Source organism: Athene cunicularia, assembly GCF_003259725.1.
Source record: "Athene cunicularia isolate RWA chromosome 21 unlocalized genomic scaffold, athCun1 chr21_part1, whole genome shotgun sequence".
Lineage (NCBI taxonomy): Eukaryota > Metazoa > Chordata > Aves > Strigiformes > Strigidae > Athene > Athene cunicularia.
In genome coordinates this window covers 2,696,671-2,716,214 of record NW_020799127.1, presented here as the reverse complement: position 1 = coordinate 2,716,214, position 19,544 = coordinate 2,696,671, and the positions used below count along the sequence as shown (strand labels likewise).

General features: G+C 41.2%; 1 protein-coding gene across 3 annotated transcripts in view; it reads left to right on the top strand.

Annotated features, from left to right (window-relative positions):
• The window catches only part of PRDM2 (PR/SET domain 2), a 28,385-nt gene extending 11,735 nt beyond the window's left edge, over nucleotides 1-16,650 (top strand). The window contains exons 4-6 of one of the 3 annotated variants that reach the window (XR_003399867.1): nucleotides 11,963-12,098; nucleotides 13,295-13,373; nucleotides 13,464-16,650. Coding sequence is in view for 2 of the 3 variants with exons in the window: in XM_026862803.1 (XP_026718604.1) it covers nucleotides 11,963-12,071 (109 nt within the window). In the remaining variant the exon portion in view is untranslated. Of the gene's footprint in view, nucleotides 1-546; nucleotides 2,215-11,962; nucleotides 12,099-13,294 lie in introns of those variants that run through there. The other 2 variants (XM_026862803.1, XM_026862804.1) reach the window with 2 other exon arrangements.
• Nucleotides 16,651-19,544: the final 2,894 nt, after the last annotated feature.

The window sequence follows — 19,544 nt, the reverse complement described above, 5'->3', positions numbered from 1 at the left end:
GAAGCCAGAATGACAAGTCTTTCGATCTAAATTAATCATTTGATCTTAAGAAAAATAACCAAGTACTTGGAAATCTGTGCATATGGGAGTTGTTTAATATAGTATTTGGGGTACATAACAATTTACCTAGGGGTAAGATTTCCTTGACTGTCTCAAATACTGTTAGTTTACTTTGGCAGCTTGCATTCTTTGCTGGTTTAATGAATAGTTATGCTAGAGGAATTTTTGCTTTCTGTTTCTGAAATAATGTTCCTAAATCTAGATTGTCTAGTCAACTTTTTTTTTATATCAAGTATATAGTGTGAAGAATTTTTTTGCCTTCATACACTAATGTTAGCACAGGCTAACTTCGGTTCTATTCTATGTAGGCACTGTTGGTTTGGGTTTTTTTTCCCAGGAAATCTTTAATATTTTTCCAAGACTTGCTTCATGTAATATTTGTCTCCAAATTTGTTTTTCACCTTTCAGTTTTTCTGTGTAAACATACTCCGTTCACAAATTGTTTGTTTTGTCATTTATCTTCAGTTTTTGTCTTTTATTTTCTAGGAATCTCCTGTAAAAACAAAACAAACAAAAAAATCCCTTAATGACATGGTAGAGCTGTTGCATGCTCAACTTAGGATAAGCACTACGACAATGGATGTGAAATCCACCAAGCTTGCGAAACCAGCTGAAGCTGACTCACAATCATAAAATTGCCTGCAGGCTTCTTGCTAATATTCAGTGCCAGGCATAGATTTTCTTTTGTGCCTGACACATGTGCTGGGCTACAGGATGATTCAGATAGAAGGGTACTATTAAAAACAAAACAAACCCCACATGAAACCATCAACAGAAATAGTGGGATTGACTAAACCAAATCTCTTGCTCTCGTGTTTGCTTAGATCCCAGTTTTGTCTGTACTCTGATGAATGGCACACAGGCAGTCAGTTGTGTACTTGGCAAAGCAGGTTCCTTAATTTTATAATTCAGTGTAGATTCAGGGACAACAAATGTTGCTGCACTCAAAGTATTTTTGTCATGTATTGAGTCTCTTACAGCCTTTTGTCTAAATGAATTAGTAGAGGCCAACTTAGCACAAAAGAATTTTTCCTTTTCTTCCCCCTTTCCTCCTCGCTTTGAGTCTTTTAGATGTCCAGCATACGATGGGAAAAAAGCCTGATTTGGATGTTTTGTGGATTTTCCAAATTCCTATTTATACATGCAATTGAAACTTTATATAGCAATGAAATACCGCTATCAATTTCTAAATACCGTATATATAATGAATGCAGTGTATCTTTTTATTGATAAGAAGGCTAGACCAGGACTACATACCTGTATATTTTGAAAGTTAAATATATAATTACTCTAAAAGGTCGTACACCTCTATCTAATAACTTAAGACAGCAAATTGGTCTGTTGTTCGTAACAGCTTTTTATGGAAATACCGTTTGTCACGTGTTCATAGAGCTTTCAAGATTAATGACAGAATTGATGGAAAGTGACTAGTTTCTTTATACAGCCACCCCTTTTATTTTTTGTTCTTGACTTAAAAAGTAATCTACCTCTTAAAATTTGTAGTTTAATACTTGTTTGGTGAATTTGTGCCACTTTAACTTTCACTTTCACTATCATTCCCATTTTGTTACATTTCTGTTATGGGGACTTTATGTTGAAATATTGTATAAAGCATTTGTAGCAAGTTTAAAAAAATAAAATATTTAAAATTATTTAAATTGTTTTGGACACTTCAATTGTACTATATGTGATTTACATTTTACATTAATTTCATTTTGTTTTCATTTTGGGTTGTTAATCTTGGAGCATGTTCCTGTATTAAAGTTTGCTGTTAGTTATATTGTTTCTTCTATTGGAGAGTGATATAAAGACTATTCTAATGAAAACATTAAAAATTACAATTTGACATAAAAGTGGGGTTGTCATTGCTTTTGAACATTGTAGCCTCTCTGAAGATACTGTAAATGCAGGTAAGAACTGAAGAGGGCTTTTTCACCTCCAGCATGCAATACCTCCCGTGAGTCACAGATGTATTAGAGTCTCTGTGGTGTTGCAAGCACTTAATGACCAGCTAGATGGAACAATCATGACACATTTTATATAACTGCAACCAATAAAGTAAAGTTTGTAAAAGCTTGTGGGAAACTTGCCTTTTGTATGGAAACCAGATGTACCAGGAAAAAATGAAACAATGTACATCTAGAAGGAATTAAGTGTGCTTGCATCCTGTAGTTGTTTACACCCAGATCACAGAAACAAATTTATACCAGTTTGACACTTAAGAGTTGGTCTTAGATTTTTGGTTTTTTTTAATCGTGGACACAGTTAATAAATTTAAACTTTCCATTACACACACAGTTTCAACTTTTTCTGATAATATAATGTTCTGGTTTTATATGCTTCAAACTTGTGAAATAGTTTAATTTTTAAAATACACTTAAAAGAGTTTTGGCTCAGAGTTTTGGAATGTTGTATTCCACCACCAAGATACGCGTTCTGCCTCCTGCAGGGGAGATGGAAGCAGCTGTGTCCATATTAGTGTGCCAGTTGGATGGAAAAATGTAACCTTGTATAAGACTAACAGTATTACAGTAACCAATTTCTTAGCTTATTAGCTGCTAATCCAGCAGTAGTTAATAGTTTATGTAGTCATCTATTCAGATTAATACTTCTGTTTAAGTAAGATTCTTTGGCAGGAGCTCCCTGTTTATTTTCTCCTGTGATACGTCATTCCTTGAACCTTCTCCATAACAAAATTCTCCTTGAATTTTAACTGATGGGGAATATCTGGTACAGGGATGGAGAAGTCCTGTCATTGTTCAATGGAGGGTTTTTGCAGGCACATCGGCAAGGTGATAATACACACTGCAGTTTGATAGTTGCGCCACGATTAAAGAGGTGAATTTTTAGTCTAGCTTACAGCAACAGGTGGTGGGACAGCCACAGTGAAGGTTTTTAGTATTGATGAGGTTTTACTATGTTTCCTTAAGTGAAAACACTTTCTTTTGCATACCCATAGTTGTATTTGGGTATATTATAAGGAAAAAAAGGTAAAAACTCTCCTGTAGTTTTGAAGTTACTGAGTCTGTGACAAACTTGCCCTTAACTAGTCATTTCACATCTTCCTTCTGTTAGTGATAAATGAAACACCAGTTGGTGTTTGGTCTTACTGCAGTCTTGGTATTTTGGTCACCTTTGAGGATTTTAGTCATGCCTAGCAATGAGCCGATCATAAATAAACCGTCTGCCTCCTCTCATGCCTTAATATCATGGCAGAAACCCTGTTGCTGTTGCCTTTACCATTTCTCTGCTGTCGTGTCCCAGGGATGTTGCCACACCAGTTCTTGCACACGTTTGTTCACCCTAGTTCTCGAGTGAAGTGCTGTGTGATGGGCAGCTGTATTCCAAATTGAGAGCTAAGTATCAAAGAAGAAGTTTGATTCTTCAATAGGCGACTGATCACAGATAGGAAGTGTACAGCTTTTATAGTTCCTGTTGCATCTCATCTGCATAATTGAATTTCTATGGCTTTTATAACTGCCTCTTTATGATGTGAATGCAACAATAAAGCTGTAGCAATGCCCACAAAGTGCTGACAGTTCTTGAAACGCATCCAAACAGGCAATGAAAACAATTAAACTTGTCCTGTTTACAGAGACTAACTGACGTGCTGGGCGAGATCAGATGCAGTGTCAGTTTAATAAAGACAGTAATGCTGAAGATTGTATGGAGATTGGAGATGTAACACATTGTGATTACTTTTTTTTTTTTTTTTTCCCCCCAATTACCTGGTCTGTAGGAGTTAAAGCCAGCTTGTATCAGGAATATCTTGAATGTGTTCAACCCTAGACGTGACCAGACGGTGCAGGTGCTGCAGCCAGGCCCCTGCATACAGTCTTTCCTGCCTTGCTCTGCAAGCTCCCGACCCTTGGTGTAAGCTGCCTGTAGTTGATTTAGGCTGGTGTATTTCTGGTACCGTGTTTTGTTGGCGTTTTGTAAGTCTTCTATTGAAAATTCTAGTTTTAGTTCCTGGTGACTTTCTTTAGGGAGGTGTCATAGAAAACCTAGATCTTGTCAATTTGATATATCAATTTTCAATTTCCAATGTAGAAATGCCTAATGCTCCCTTCACTTTCTGAGGTTTGTGACTTCATTTCCAAAATTATGGAGCCAGTTTCAGCTTTTACTCAAGTCAAGTTCAGCTAAGAAGCTGAGTTGCAAGTGATAACCTGTGACAGACAAATAGCTTGTGAAGGACCTTGAAAAGAGAACTTACAAGACCTTGCATGCTAATTCTAGCTTTTATTTACTGAGTGTGTGATCTGCATGAGTCACATGATACTCTGCTTCTATTCATGATGAAAATGAGCTAAAGAATAGATTGTGAACAACAAGTGTATGCTGGTTTGGATCTGAGCTTTTGTGGTAAGTGCATTATGAAAAAGGTAAACTTCCACATCTATTTAATTAAACTGGTAAAGAATTAGAAGAAAAATTCTTTGGACTAGCATGAAATTTTATAGTAATAACACCAATACAGAGCAAAGCTGATTTGGGGTCACTCCTATACAGTATTTAAAAATAGAATATTAACACTTGTAGAATTAATACCATATCATGTTTGGTGTTTTTAAGTTTTGAAAAGCACTCAAAAGTTAGATGCACAGATCTTACAGAAGTTTAGTGGGAACCTGTAAAGCTTTGCCTACACAGACACAATCTGAATTATTTTTTGAAGTGGATTGCTTCTAAAATTTGTGGATGGACAGTTATCCAATATGCAGTGAACCAAGAACTAAAGGCTACTCAAAACAGATGTCTTAGAAAACACTTGGGAGTAAAGTAAAAATTCAAATGCTAAGAGATTTCAGATAAACTTCAGATTTGCAGTAAAAATCCATAGTTTCCTGTTTATGTATGCTGTGTGATGCATTCTAATTAATATAGCTGCATACTCTATGTTTTTGGCAGCAACCATGTCACTTAATTCATAGAGTGGAGCTGCTCAAAAAGTGAATGGCAGCTCTAATGGAAGAGGGTATGTGTAGGACCTTTATTTTTTGGAAGAGTGGGAAGGTGAGGAAAAAAGTTCTGTTTCAGGGCAAGATGCAGATAAACCACTGTAAGAAAGGTGTGGTGCATTCCGTGTATGGTTAATGGTCCCTTTTACACACCAAGCGAGAGCGTGAAAAATGTCGATGTTATTAAAGACGGGTCTTTATTTCATACATATGAATGACTTGATGTCGTTTTCTAAGCTTTCTTTGGCATCTTGGCTTTGCAATGTAAGTAATGTCTTATAGGTATTTTTTTGAGTTAAATTAATCCCAAGGTAATACTCAGACTGTACCTGAAGGCAGTGCTACTTTGTGCTCATCACGCTGAGGCTAAGGGTCCCCACCCAGATGTTTAAAATGCAAATAGATTATTAGACCAAGAGTAGGAAAGAAAGCTGCTGGTGTGAAGCATCCAGTATCTGTCTTGGACCAGATTCTCCTCAGCCACTAACTACTTTTAAACCTCTTCCTTAGAGAAGAGGAAGCCTCACTGCTGTCGAGTCACCTCAGACTGCTGCTTCCCATGCATACTTCATGGCTTTTCAGTCTCATTTTGCTGACCCTGCATGTTTACTTCTCTTAGTAAGTCTTTAAAAATGCTTTGGGTAGAGTGTACTTTTGAAAGCGTTGAAATACTGCCGCTTTTTTTTTTTTTTTTTCCAGATACAAGGCAGTAAAATACTGAAACTCAAAGGGAAGCTTGAGCAGGCATCAAGTTTGGAGGGAGGATTTTTCTTAAGAGATAGGTAGCTGCTTCATTTTCCTAATTTCTTCAAAACTTGAGTGGTTTGTGGAACATAGTAGAGTAACCGGCAACATGCACTTTGTTTGTATATATCTCTCTGCTTATTTTTTGTAAAACTTTTTATGTTTCACAAGCCAAACAGGGTGTCTGAGTCATGTTTTGGATGACAGTACTCCCAGAAACTGCCAGAGGGTTGTGAGAAACAGCTTTTGATTATTCAGTGGGTGATGTTCCATGTTTCAGAAGCAGAGGCTCAGCCGTCGGGCTGTGTGGTGCAAGGTGCTGTTACAGGCTGGAGGTGTGCTGCCTTTCAGATGAGCAGCAACATTGAGACTTGCATTACTCATAATGCCCTACATCAAAAAATGAATAATAATCTTGTAGCTGGGCCTGTTTCCACAGACCCTGCCTTGAGTCCTGCAGTTTAGGAAATGCTGCTCACTGAAGTTGAATGCCTACAGTCAGGTAAACACGAGGGCTTTTTTCAGGGAGGTGATGTTGTCGAGAGCGCAGAGGATGTGCTGCCTGCGAAGGGCATTCGAAGGCTCGGCAGCAGGTGGAGGCAGAAGAGCTCAGTCTGTTCCTCTTACTGCCCTCGGGTGTTGACCCGTGAGCTGCCCCGGTGCTGCTGGTGGAGGGAATTTGCTTCGGAAGCGCTCGGGCAGACTGAGCAGACTCACTCTTGGGCACACGGTGTGTGTGTGGCCGTTAGTCGTGTTCCAACCATGCCTTGGTGGTAGGATTTCTTTAGCACTTCATTTAGGTATGGTGATTTCTGCTAAACATTGCAGTGTGGAAGGAGGTAGCAAGATGAGAAATAATTAATTCTGCTATCACTGAGCTGCTTTGAAGAGTTGCACACTCAAACTCTGCTGTCGCTGGAGTTTGTAGTTGCATTTCCTGTTCATTATGGCAAATGCTTTCACTCATCTGTCTTTTTAAATCAAAAGCACATTTCATTCTGTGGTTTCTTTTTTAGGTAATGAGATGTGCAGGACTGAGGGGTCTTACTGCTTCTGCTAGCCTTCAGTAATATTTTTGAACTCCTTTGGAGTAACCGTTTCTGTATAAAGCTAAATAAAAATCAACTACAGTCTTCCTGATGTGTGATAAAGTTTTCTCATTCTTTTCCTCTGTCATGAATGTGATTCAGTAAAAAACAAACTTTTTATCAAATTATCAGAGTAGATTACCTGACAGTGTAAAAGATGTATTTGGGTACTGCTATTTTTAATCCAACATTCTTCACCTTTTGGCTCACACAATGCTCTATGCCTCTTTAAAAGGGCAGGAAGATAAATTGCTGCCGTGATACTGTTCATCTAAAATTATAAACCTCGACCAAGGTTTCCTAAAGTGAGTAATAATTTCTTTGAGCTCAGTTTGAAGTGCCATCAAGGAGGCTGATTTTCTGGAAGAGCTCAGTAGCCACCCTCAGTGCTGAATCCCTGTAAAGTGACTACTTTAGATCACTGGTTGCTTTTGAAGATCTAGTTATGTTTAAGTAAAATGGTATCAGTACATTAATTTTAGGTAGTCCCCAGGTGAGTTGTAGGCGTGGTGTGAGATTTTTTTAACAGTTCTCAATGTTGGTTTGGTGTTCATCGGTGAAGTTAATAGTGGTCTGGAGCAGGATTTCACTGAGAGTGGAACCAAGTCAGCAGTGAAGAAACTTGAACTCTAAAGCACATGCGTGAAAGAAAACAGTTTTTGACTTACTGTGGGGGAGCAATGCTGCTTTCAAGGTATTAAGTTCTTTGAACCGCTGTGGTTAGAGAGTGCTGCTAGGTGTCTTCTGGGAAGTTGAGAATGCAAAGGATCTCAAAAACAGGTTTTTCCCGTTTAGATTCATGAAAGGCCTGACCATAAAATCATAATATTCATGTTATGCCCTTTAACATCACATGATTGCAAGATAAAATCCTGATGTGTTCCAGCTTTTTCACTGCTTTCATACATAAACGCGCGTAAGTCTCCAAATAGCTGCAGTACAGCACATTAAGATAATTTTTGCTTTCTGCTGCTCCCTCATCTTTTGTACACAGAGGCAGGACTCTTCCACAGAAAAGAGAGACATCTTCCTCAACAACATTCTATACACAAACCTTTTTGTCCTACTAAATACTTTGTTTCACTTTAAAAAAAAATAAAAAAAATTAAAAAGCATTCATGTAACTGGTTGGTGTTTTTCCAAGTCCTTGCTTTGTGTACTTTGCCATTAAGCGATATGCTAGTGCAAGAGAGCACAAGCCAGTTGGAAGTAACTGTTAGTACTTCCAACTAGTAAGTTTGAAGGTTAGCAGTGGTTTAGTTCTCACTGAGAGCAGAAAGCCCAGAAATCTCATTTATCCATGCCCTGAACCCCTCTTGCTTGTCTTCTGGCCTGTAAAATTGCCTAGCCTAATTCTGCAAAGCCAAGAATTTAGGCTTAAACATACACACCTCTTTATCTTTTTTTTTTTTTTTCCCCCCAGGCAGTCAATTATTTGAGAAGGCAGTCTGTGTCAGCTTAGACATTGTTTTGTTTAAGAGTTGGAAACATTTGTGATAGACTATGTCCCTGACATGTCTATTGTTAGGAGATGTGTTGGAGTGTGTTTTTTTTTTTTTTTTTTTTTTTTTTAGATCAGGAGCGTAGAAGTATAAACCCTGCAAGAAAAACGCACTTTGAGGTAAAAATGTAAACCTAAATTACCTGAGTGTTTTCTCACATGCTGCAGTGACTATGCTCTGTATTTCACTGGTGTCACCAGCAACCACATCGGGTCACTCCAGCCTTCATTCCCACAAGGATCATGGCTTATTTTTCTGGGATGTTTCTAGTGAACTAAAGTAGCAACTTGGAAGAATGTTAATTGCACAAGTGTGGTAGAAGACAAGGTAATTTGCATTAAAAATACCAAATGTATTTTGAGAATGTCTGAGGGAAGGGTGTGTGCCAGGATCTGGCATTTTTTTCTAGCTGCCTGGTTTGTGTGTGCTGCTCATTTCAAGGCTCAGTGGCCTAGGAAGGTAAATGGAGGCTGGAATTTAGTTTAGACAAATAAGGTGACACTGAAGTATTCAGGAGACAATTTAACCTGGGGAGTAGTAATCAGTGTGATGGGGGAACCTGTGCCTTTGTTCCTGCCTCTGCTTTGACTGCAGATTTTCTGGGCAACCTTGGCAAATCACTTCCCTTCTGACTCAGTTCTGCATCTGAAAAATGGGGATTATGGTACTGACTCATACTGCAAAACACTTTCAGATCCAAGGATGGAAGACTGTACGGCCTGGGAGTTTGTGTATTTTTATTGCAGTGAGTCTCACCAAATGTAGTGGTTTGTCTCTCTCCTTATTTATGGTGTGCATTCAGTTAAGAGAGAGATCTAGGCCATGTCTATGTGTGGAAAAGTAGCATCATTTAACTTTTGGTTTAGCTTTAATTTTTGCTAGAGCTAGTACATTTGCCAAAACTGTTTATCCTGATTTAAAAATCCTAGTTGACAGAGAAAACTTTATGTGTAGATGAGTCCTTCCCACTGCCTAACATTTGAATTCTGTGCCCTTTTCTGATGCTATTCCTTTTATCTCCTTTTTACTTTTTTCCTTTTTCTTTCCCCTTTTTCCACCTGTTTTTTTTTCTTTTCTTCTCCCCCTTTTTTCACTTTTATTCCTCCCCCCCTTTTTTCTTTTTTCCTTTTTTTTTTTTTCTTTTTTTTTTTTTCTGTTTTTTTCTCCCCTATTTTTGTCTTTTTTTTTTTTTTTTCCTTTCCCCTTTTTCCAGCTAGGGCTGTTCCTAGACAGTGGACTTGTCAGAGGTGGATGTAGCAGGGGTGTGCTGTCTGCCCACTGCTGTTCTGTTGGGGCTGTGGACTCTGCGCAGTGGTGGGATGGAGCTGGGGTACAGCCCCCGAGCCCCTTCCCAAGAAAGCCCCTACTGCTCGGCTGCATCAGCTCAGGGCCTCTGAGAATTGCTTTTCTTCTGCCTGTCTCCAGTTACCCCAGCGCGGGTGATGGTGAAAGCAGGTGCAAAGTGACAGTGCTAAAAATAACCATCTCAGTAGCTGTTCCTACATGAGATGGGGGGATTTCAGCTCCCTTCCCCCTCCTGAGATTCGTTCGCCTTGCACACCCAGGGAGTTCCTCTTAAAGCATCCAGACTTCCCTGTCTTATTTTAATCAGGTTCTTTAAAAAACAAAGAGTTATCAATCCACATCAGTTTAATATGGTGCAGAGGAGGGCACCCACTTCCCGACTGCTTTGGTGGCGCGAACACGGCTCTGTCGGGGCTTTATCGCGGGGTTTCAGTGCACGGCTAATTGAGAGCAGAATGGAGAGCCAGCAGCAAGAGCTCCATTAAGAACTCAATTTCAGTTTCTATCTAGAAAAACAATCCCTTTTTATCTTGTGCCTCTAATCCTCAACTTCCGAATAATAAGCCAGTGATCTATTAGCTTTAAAACTAGATGAAATTACGGGCTGAAAGATCCTTCAGCGTATTGTTTCTGGGGGAGGATGAGGGGTGTTTGAAAACACAGGTCAGGTTTTCTCAAATACTGTCTCTTCGGATTTGAGGCTTTTTTTTTTTTTTTTCCCCAGGTTTCCCACAGAATCTAGGCATTGGCTTGTTGCATGCAACCACACACAGATGTTATTGTTTATAGGACTTTTACGAGTCATAACTAATTTTTTGACATTAAGCATTACTTAAATGGAAATGTTCTAAATCAAACTAAAATTTCTCTCTTCTAGTTATAGTAAAGAACTGAAGCCAAACAAACTCAACTGATTTTGGATATTCTGCTGTTTCCCTTGGTAACAGTCCTTATATGGGACAAGAAAATCTGGCTTTTGTTGACTTCATTACCACTTTCTGATTCTTGCACACTAGATGAATCCTTCAGTATTAAAGTCACAAAGGCTGGAGAGTATGATTTACATTTAACAATAACAAAACTTTGGCAGGGGATTTTAACCACAAATTTTAATTTGGAAATGAATTGCTTGCTTTTCAAAATTTCTGTGGTTTTGTTTTTCTGTTGTAATGGAAAAATTTGCGCTTCATTACAGTGCAGTTACATAGTTTTGCACTACAAAATGTGTATGTAAGAACAAGCTGAAATCTCCTTTGAAGGTTGTATGTTGGACTCTGAATATAACCTGGAGAAAAACCTAATTTTTAACTTTTCTTAGGGATGTTGTTGTGTAATAAAATAATATTTCAAAAGATGTTCCCTTGGAAGAACATAAGTAGTTGGTTTTGGTTAGACTTTTGAAGAATTTGTACGTACAAGGTAGGTATCTAATTACTGCAGGTATGGGGGGTGCACAGGTGTGAGGGGGGGCAGACGTGCATCTGCATGCACCAAGTATGTGCAAGATAGCAAAAGATGCTGAATTTTAAAAAAAAGTGGGATATTTTTTTTTTTATCTTTTAGTGTCAGGAAGTTTAGCTTGGGGTAACATTTGAACTGAGACTGTAGATTTAGAATGGGGCATGAGCCTTTCTGCTTCCCTTGTTCTGAATCATGTTTTCAGGCTTTCTTCCTGAAATCACCGTACATACAGAGATGCGAGTTAAAATCTCTGATTTTCACTTTCATGTGGGGATTTTTGGAATTAGTTTAAAATTTAAAGTGAAATAGTGTGTCACCTACAATAAAGGCACTGTGGCAGTGCTCACGGTAGCATCCTGTATGTGTCATCTTGAAGTCTGTCAGTGCTGTAGCAGTGGAAGTGTACTGCAGGCTTTGACCTTCGAAAAACGACTAGATGTGGCTATTATGTAAAGTAAAATTCCTTTTCCATAAATAGGTATTTTAAAACCTGATATGGACTGTCCTGAGAAAATAGACCGTGACTCTTTTAGCCGTTCTTGACATGACTGTGGATTTGTCTGTCTGTCCCAGCTGGAGGGGCTGGGTCATTAGGTGGGAGGCTGGATGCTGCTTCCAGTGACATTGTTTCCCATTTAAATAAACTAAGAGGATAAGTTCAGCACAAGGCAAAACCCCCTCTTGCCTTCCGAAGCGGCTCGCTCCTTGCAGCGCGGGTGGAGTGTAGGTTTTTTTTCTCATCGCTTACTAGAGCTCCTGTAGTGCCCTAAAGCATCTCTCTGCTTTATTTCCCCTGATACCCTGATGCATGTGTATGAGTTTCTTCTGCCTCTCTGTACAGTTACAGACTCCGCATGGCCTCTAGATGTCCCTCCGCCTCTTCGCATAACGCCAGCACCAGGCAGTGCAAGAAACCCAGCTGTGCCGCGTCCCACTTCTTCAAGGAATAGACTCTTCTTGGTGTCCGACCAAACCAGGTACAGCGATGCAGGGTGCACAGGGCTTGCCTGTCTTGGGTTTCTGTGGGCAAGGAGTACAAAGCTTTTTAAAGATATTATCCGAGCCTCAGAAAACCCCCAGAGTCATTGCTCTTGTTGTAACTGGTCACTGATAAGAGAGCCGGCGTGGAGGGGGAGAACTCTGTCAGAATAGGGCCTCTCGGTTAAACCAAGCTCAAGGGACAAGGTCCTCCCTAGTGATGTGTACTTACATACTCTGGATCAAATGGATCTGTTAAGCCAGAGTCTGCTCTTTAGCCTCTTGGAAGATATAAGGAGAGTTTTCTTTCATATATGAGCTTTTAAAACCTGAAGTGTTGCTCTTCTGCCTCCTGTGGGGAGCTTGAAAATGGTTGTAGCTTTTGTAAGGGTAGGGTTTGTCCCCATCTTGGAAGGAGTGCTATTTGTATCTGATCAGAGTCGTGGGCAAAGCGCTTTGAGATCTTTTAGGCTGAATGGGTAAATGCTGAACAAATATTAACTCTGACCAAAAGAAATACAGCTGGGAATGTGTATTGTGGCTGGCTGCTTTGGTTGAATGCCAGAAGCTCAAAGACTGTATTACAGTGCAAACTGCAGTGCCATGATAACATACAAAAACATTAGTTGAGGTTGTGGTGAGAGAAACTAGTGTAGTGAGGCTATATGGGCTTGGAGAAATTAATGGCTTGGCCCGGTGTTATTTGTGAAGCTGAACTGATTTCCTGTTGGTTGACTTTAAACAAGACGCTGTCTCCTGCTCCTTGATTTCCCCGCCTGTGACATAAACGCCTCCTTTATACTGATGTAGCAGCTAAGGAACATTATACTTGCATGTGTGAAGCTAAAGGTGAGAAGGAGTGCCAGCAAAATCAAGGTGCTGCAGCCTGAATTTTTTTTCTTTGTTAAATACGTTTAAAAAAATATCACATGGTGAAAAGATTTTGTAAAATTCTGAAGTTTACTACCTCCTAAATAATGGAAGTGGTTGCTAATGAAACATTAACATCCCTCACTGAGGCACAGACCATTTAGTTGTGGGAAACCCAAGCAGAAGTTAAGTCGTGGGTATCTCTTTCCTGCACAGCTCTCACTGAATGACTTTTCCTGCTTCCAGCTCGACATAACGGGGCAGTTACTCTGACTACTTAATTTTAAAGCTGATTCTGATTAAATGCAACTCTCTGTGTTTTCAGGTACTAGGAACTGTTGACTGGAAAAGGTGAGGTGAAGTAATCCTCAAGCATTATCCTCTCCTGCTTTTTCTCAGATGAGGTGAGACCGGTTCCTCAGTAGGTAACAGGGACAGCGGTTTCTTCTGCCGGAAGCAGTGGCGCACCTCTGTTATATTGTCCTTCCTTCCAGAGGGAGAGGGAGAGAGCGCAGAGCAGGGCTCCTGCCTTCTCCAGAGAGGGATGAACTGTGGATGCTGGTGAGAGGGTGATCTCGGGGTCCCCTGCCGCGCGGAGTCCGTGCATCAGCAGCCAGTGGAATAGCATGGAGAAATGTTCAGACATTTTCAGGCAGATTAACTGTGTTCAGAGGGTTGATGGGTCTGGATGAGTCTCCTCTTTCTGGTAGAACACAGAGGGGTTTAACATACTATGCAATTAAATTCTGAAAAGACTGTTACATCATTTTAGTTCCTACTTTACATCCTAACGGGTAAAGAACTGGGCATCCCGCAAAAATCCACTGAAGGGAGCGGTAGGTTTTGCTGAGGTTTCCACAACTGAAGTCTGTGGGTACCCCAGTCTCTTGACTTTGTACCATTAGCTTTAACGGGCACGATGCCATTGCCTTTGCGGTGCATCAGGACCCACATTTATTTGGAAGGCCACCTGCTGAGTGATCGCTGTGAAATCCACCGGTAGCCCAGTTTCATAAAGGGACAAGCATCCATTTCTCCAAAGCTGCCATTACATTTGTTGCCAGCCTGGTACTCTTGTTATAGTCGGGATTGATTGATTTAGTGAGAGTATCAAACACACGTGTTGGTGTGCAGTATCGAGCAACATTTTTCCTTAAATACGGAGCTTGTGTTTGTGCCCCTCGATATAAGATGTTCAGTTTCGGTGGTCCTGTAGGAAGGGCATCCATGAAGGTAGCTGGCAGCCAGCAGAGACAAGCTGCAGAAAGATACAGGTCAGTTGGTAAAACACAGTGCAAAAAGGTCTCTTACCTCTTGCTCCAAAACAGTGACAATCACATGCAGGTGCATCATCTGGCAGGGGTGCTTCTCTGGGCCCTGCAGAGTTCACCTCCAAGATGAAGGGTTCCTTCTGTCAAGACAAGTTTTTACAGGATCCCTGCTAATGTAGTGTCTGGGTTTGAGATTTTTTCAAGGAGGCCAAGGGCGTTGATTGCCCTATTTCCCCCTTATTTCAGTCCATTTATTGTCTTTGCACTCCACACGGATAAGCACAGATCTGTGTATGCACACGTTAAGAAGAAACAAGTGCCCAGTTGATACTCCTTCCCACCACCCTGAAAAAGTCAAAAGAAGGATCAATTTTATATATATCTTCATATATATATATAACATATATTAATATATATGTATGAAATTGCTGAAAACTTTTATAGTTTTGATGAAAATCAGATTGTTCAAAATGAATACAAAAGCTTTAAATAAGAAACATTGGTTTTGTTCACCGTAAAAATGTGTTAGCTACATGTTGTTAGAGTTGGAAAGAGAAGGTCTTCAGACCTTGTGTTATCTAGCTCCAGATTTTTTGGATGAACCCCTGTGGAGGCTTTCTAAGTGCAATTGTGGTTTTGGGGAAGGCTGAGATGCTGAGAACTAGATGAGCCATAAAAAGCTACATCCCTCCCATGTTGGAAGTGATGCTTCCAGTTCAAGACTGTGAGACCATTCTGATGCAGGCTCTGTGGGGAGAGCTTCTGCCATTGCTGGCTGCTCTGCCGCTTTCCTAGAGTGGAGAGGCTCTAGGATTTGTCCCCTCTTGAGCTTTTTGCTAGCAATAATTTCCTCTTGAAATATGTGATGTATTCCAAACAAAGGCTGAAATTTTTCACAGCAGCCTTGGAAGACTGAGATTCTCATTATTCATTAAAACTAGTCGGAAGTGAGTATCCAAATCTGCTAGGCAGCTTGGTAAATCTTGGTCAAAGCACAGAAATTAAGTTTCCTGGCCTTACGTATATCTCAAAGAAGCTGGCGTGCACATGCAGCTCTCTAATCAGTTTGGCTCACTTTAGTTTCGCACGTTATCTTTCTTTTATTTTTCTCTCCACATTTTCTCCTTCCTCTCATCATCTAGTATTAGTATGGTAAACCCTGTTCGTTCAAACAGGAATTGTCTTCCTGTGTGTCTGGACAGCATCTAAATCATTTGAAAAATGAATATACAGTGCTAATAAAACCCAGCTCCAATGTACTCTGTCTTAAAGCACCAGTATGATATACCCTTGATTTTCCCAGTGCAGCTTTTTGAGGCATTTTGTCGGAGATCACACTTACTGTATAAATTTTCACTGGTCACTTGAGGATTGTTGCTGAGGAAGAGCTTTCTTGCCGTTTGCAGCCCAAACCCTGCTTTAAACAATCAGTTCTTCTGAGACCCACTCAGCTTCCAGCAACAGTAAGTTAAATTAAATACAGAGTTTCTGGCACGGATGCTGCTGAATTTAGTGCCTTTAAGGCATACCAATGAGGCTATTAGAGGTCACTTTTGTGCAATTTATTTTTTGCTGCTTTTTTAAGAGTGGTATTAACTATTATAACGGACAAACTCAAGGAGAGAAGTGTGTAAATTGTGATATATGAACGTTTTTCCCAGAGAAATTCTGGTTTATCACACAAGCCTGTAAATATGTATTTACAATTTTAAAAGCACGTCTTTATGTCCCTGGATGTAAATGCTCCGTTTTTAAAGTTTTATAACATGTGTTACTCAACCAAGAGACCACAGCACACAGCTTTATATTGTACTGGTCTGTTTGAAGGACCCATTACAGTCTAAGCTGCGGCAGAAAAATATCCACACCGCCAACAAGAAATAACCCGTGGTTGAACACCAGACTTTTCATCATTTTCCCTCAGAAAACAAACACAGGTTTTTTGGGAGGGTGGGGGAGTTGATTTTTCTTGCAGAAAAAAGAAGCAAAATGGTGTCATTCTCTGGAACGATGAGGATATTTTATTCACAGTAAATTCAGGAAAGTATGCCATTTTTTTTTTCCAAGGCAGAATTTCACAGTTTTGCAGCAAATTTTTAACCTCCCCCGTGCCTGCTGATGAAACGTGAAATTTTGCCCTTGACTAATATCACAAGTTCTTGTGAAAATTCAAGGAGAGGGTGGGGAAAAAGCTCAGGTTTTGCATGTAGGAATTTGCAAGGCTGACACTGGTAGCTCTGCAGTGCTCTCATGACAGTGCTGATACTGAGAAGTTTATTAAAAATAAACTGTGTGGCGATGTGGTATTACCTGGTTGGTGCTTGGGTTCTGATAATTGCTCTGCAAGACTGAAAGCTCTGTTGTCTGTCTGCCATGTAAAGAAAAAGAACAACAATAAATTAATGTGACAAACCGCATCATGGAAATATTGTTATTTCAGCAGAAGTCTTCAAAGTGGAGATCCAACGTATTCTACCTCTGAAAAGGCTGAAGTGTTTGGGGTTTGCCTGGTCGGTGGCAGGAGAGGAGGGAGGAGGTCAGAGACTCACAGGATGGTTTGGGTTGGAAGGGACCTTAAAGATCATCCAGTCCCACCCCCCTGCCACAGCCCAGGTTGCTCAAAGCCCCGTCCAACCTGGCCTTGAACCCTTCCAGGGAGGGGGCAGCCACAGCTGCTCTGGGCACCCTGTGCCAGTGTCTCCCCATCTTCATGGGGAAGAATTTCTTCCTTGCATCTACTCTAAATCTCCCCTCTTTCAGTTTAAAACCATTACCCCTTATCCCCACACCCCTGATGATGAGTCCCTCCCTCCTTTCCTGCAGCCCCTTTCAGCCCTGGGAGGCCGCTCTAAGGTCTCCCCAGAGCCTTCTCTTCTCCAGCTGAACCCCCCAACTCTCTCAGCCTGTCCTCACAGGGGGTGCTCCAGCCCCCTGAGCATCTCCATGGCCTCCTCTGGCCCCGCTCCAGCAGGTCCGTGTCCTTCTGCTGTTGGTGCCCCCAGAGCTGGACCCAGCCCTGCAGGGGGGTCTCCCGAGAGTGGAGCAGAGGGGGAGAATCCCCACCCTTGCCCTGCTGCCCACCCTGCTCTGGGTGCAGCCCAGCACACGGGTGGCATGAGGTAGAAATGTCACCTTAGACTATCAAGCTTCATGCATGTGAACAGGAATTACTGCAGCCTGAGGACTCCTGGCAGCTTCAGGCTCAGGGTCTACAAGCTGGGAGAAGCAGCACACAAGCCCTGTGTAGTCTGGACTCTCCGTTCAAAGCCAAAGCTCTTGTCATGCGGAAGCAACACAATGCAATGAACTTCAAGGGTTGCTGTCCTCTATCAGAAGGTGAAAGCCTGAGCAGGGCATAAAGTGGGAGGATTTTTTGCTTTCTAGAAATGGTCCCCGTTTCATTCATCTCTGTTAGAGGATATGCTCCATCACAACACCTTGAGTGGGCAGTTTTATACCTTGTCCAAGGGCCATGGGACTTATCACTTTTGTAGGGGAATTGCTGAGGGTCAGTGGGCAGCCACTCATCACTAGCGCATTATTCAGCCACATTCTTTAAAAACAGTAGCAGATACAACAAACAGGTTTGGGAACAGCTGAAGTGTAGGTATTCATTTCATGTAGGCTATAAATGGCTCTTTCACCCCAGAAAATCTGAAGATTCCTGTTAGTAAAAAAATCAGTTGTCACCATTGCACATCACTGCCTTGCCTGCAGCAGCCTAAACAGCGAGCCAACCTCCTCTTGCAGTGTTGCAGCCTGCCTGATTTTTATTAAATGGCATTCAGTTTCAGTTAAGTTTTGAGTGATCAGATTTTGCTGAACTATTATTCTCTCCCTGCATGAGAATATCCTGAAATATTCTCTAACTAAACAGCAGCATACTTCATCTGCCTGAGCTGTCACCTGAAGCAGCATTAATTATTCCTTTTCATAAGAGCTGTGGCTTTTTTGGGAGAAGACTACCTTCAGGAACAGGTAAGGAGGCAAACCTTCTCATAATGAAGCTACTGCCTTGATACTGTTCAGTGTAGCACTGTATGTGTCACACTGCTTGCAGCTGCCAGGAGGCTGAAGGATGCAGACAACACGCCGGTGGCAGAATCTCACAATCTCAGGAAAACCAGTTAGGCTTAGTCTTTGATGCTAACTGTAAATTGTTTCAAGGCTATAGGACATACAGGGTATTGCCTGTGCTCAAGACAAAAAAAAAAACCCTCAGTGGACATGAAGGACACAAGTACATCACACCCGAGATCCCCAACAGCTTGTCACCTCAGAGGTGAGACGGGTCAGCCATGGAAGAACAGCAGAAATAGAAATGCACATCAAGCACTGCCGAGTAACATTTTCCTGGACTATGAGGAATGGTGCCTTTCACCTTGGTGGCTGTTGGCTTGCACCAAGCCAAGGTCATTGCTCAGAAATTGTTGTGGCTGCAGACGAGCAGCCCGGGTGAACAGCGGATGCTCCCAGCCCGGTCTCACTAGGGCACCGGAGGACATACAGAAATAGCGCTGTGCCTTTTGATGCAAGAGACATTTCTCTCCATTTGGGGATGAGCTAGCCTGGGAACTTGACAGAAAAGCACGTTCTGGCCTACTGATCATGAACAATCATCATTTATTTTCCAGTGAAGAAGAGGAGGGAGGGAGACAGGTGCTTGGGGGTAGGAGAGAATTTCGAGCTGTGCTGCATTTGTTTTACGACTTGCTTTGCAGCTGCCTTGAAAGAAGAGGCAGTTGTTAAAGATTAGACTGCTCTGGAAATATTATCTTAGATATGAGATGCTAATGCAAATACGCCCCCCCCCCCTCTTCTCCCCCTTTGCTGCTCTGCTAAGTTTTGGGTCACCTTTACTGTAGCAGAGCTTAGCAGGGGTGCTTTGCTTTTCATTTTAATTTTTTTCCCCCTTGCTTTGCCAGTGTCAATGGCTGCACAGAGAACTAGGCAAGAGGGTCTTATCTCCAGGCTCATCTCCACCTCATCCCTCCAGCTGAAGCTTTGTGGAACAGACTGTTTGGGGACCAGCATTACTTCAGAAAATTTGTACTCCAAACCATATTGCTCATTATTATACTCACATCCCATCATCTCCACAATATATTTACTCTCTTACACATTCAGTCTTCCTGCAGCTGGAGAGCTGAACTGACAGACTCGTGCAGTGATTAGGGTTTACCTAGGGTGTATCAATTTAGGAATGTATCTTAATTTAACCTTGAGAAGTATCCAGACTATTTCCTTTAGTTCTCTGTTCTAGTAGATAATGTCTGTATCTGAGCCCAGCTTCTCTTGGTGCCT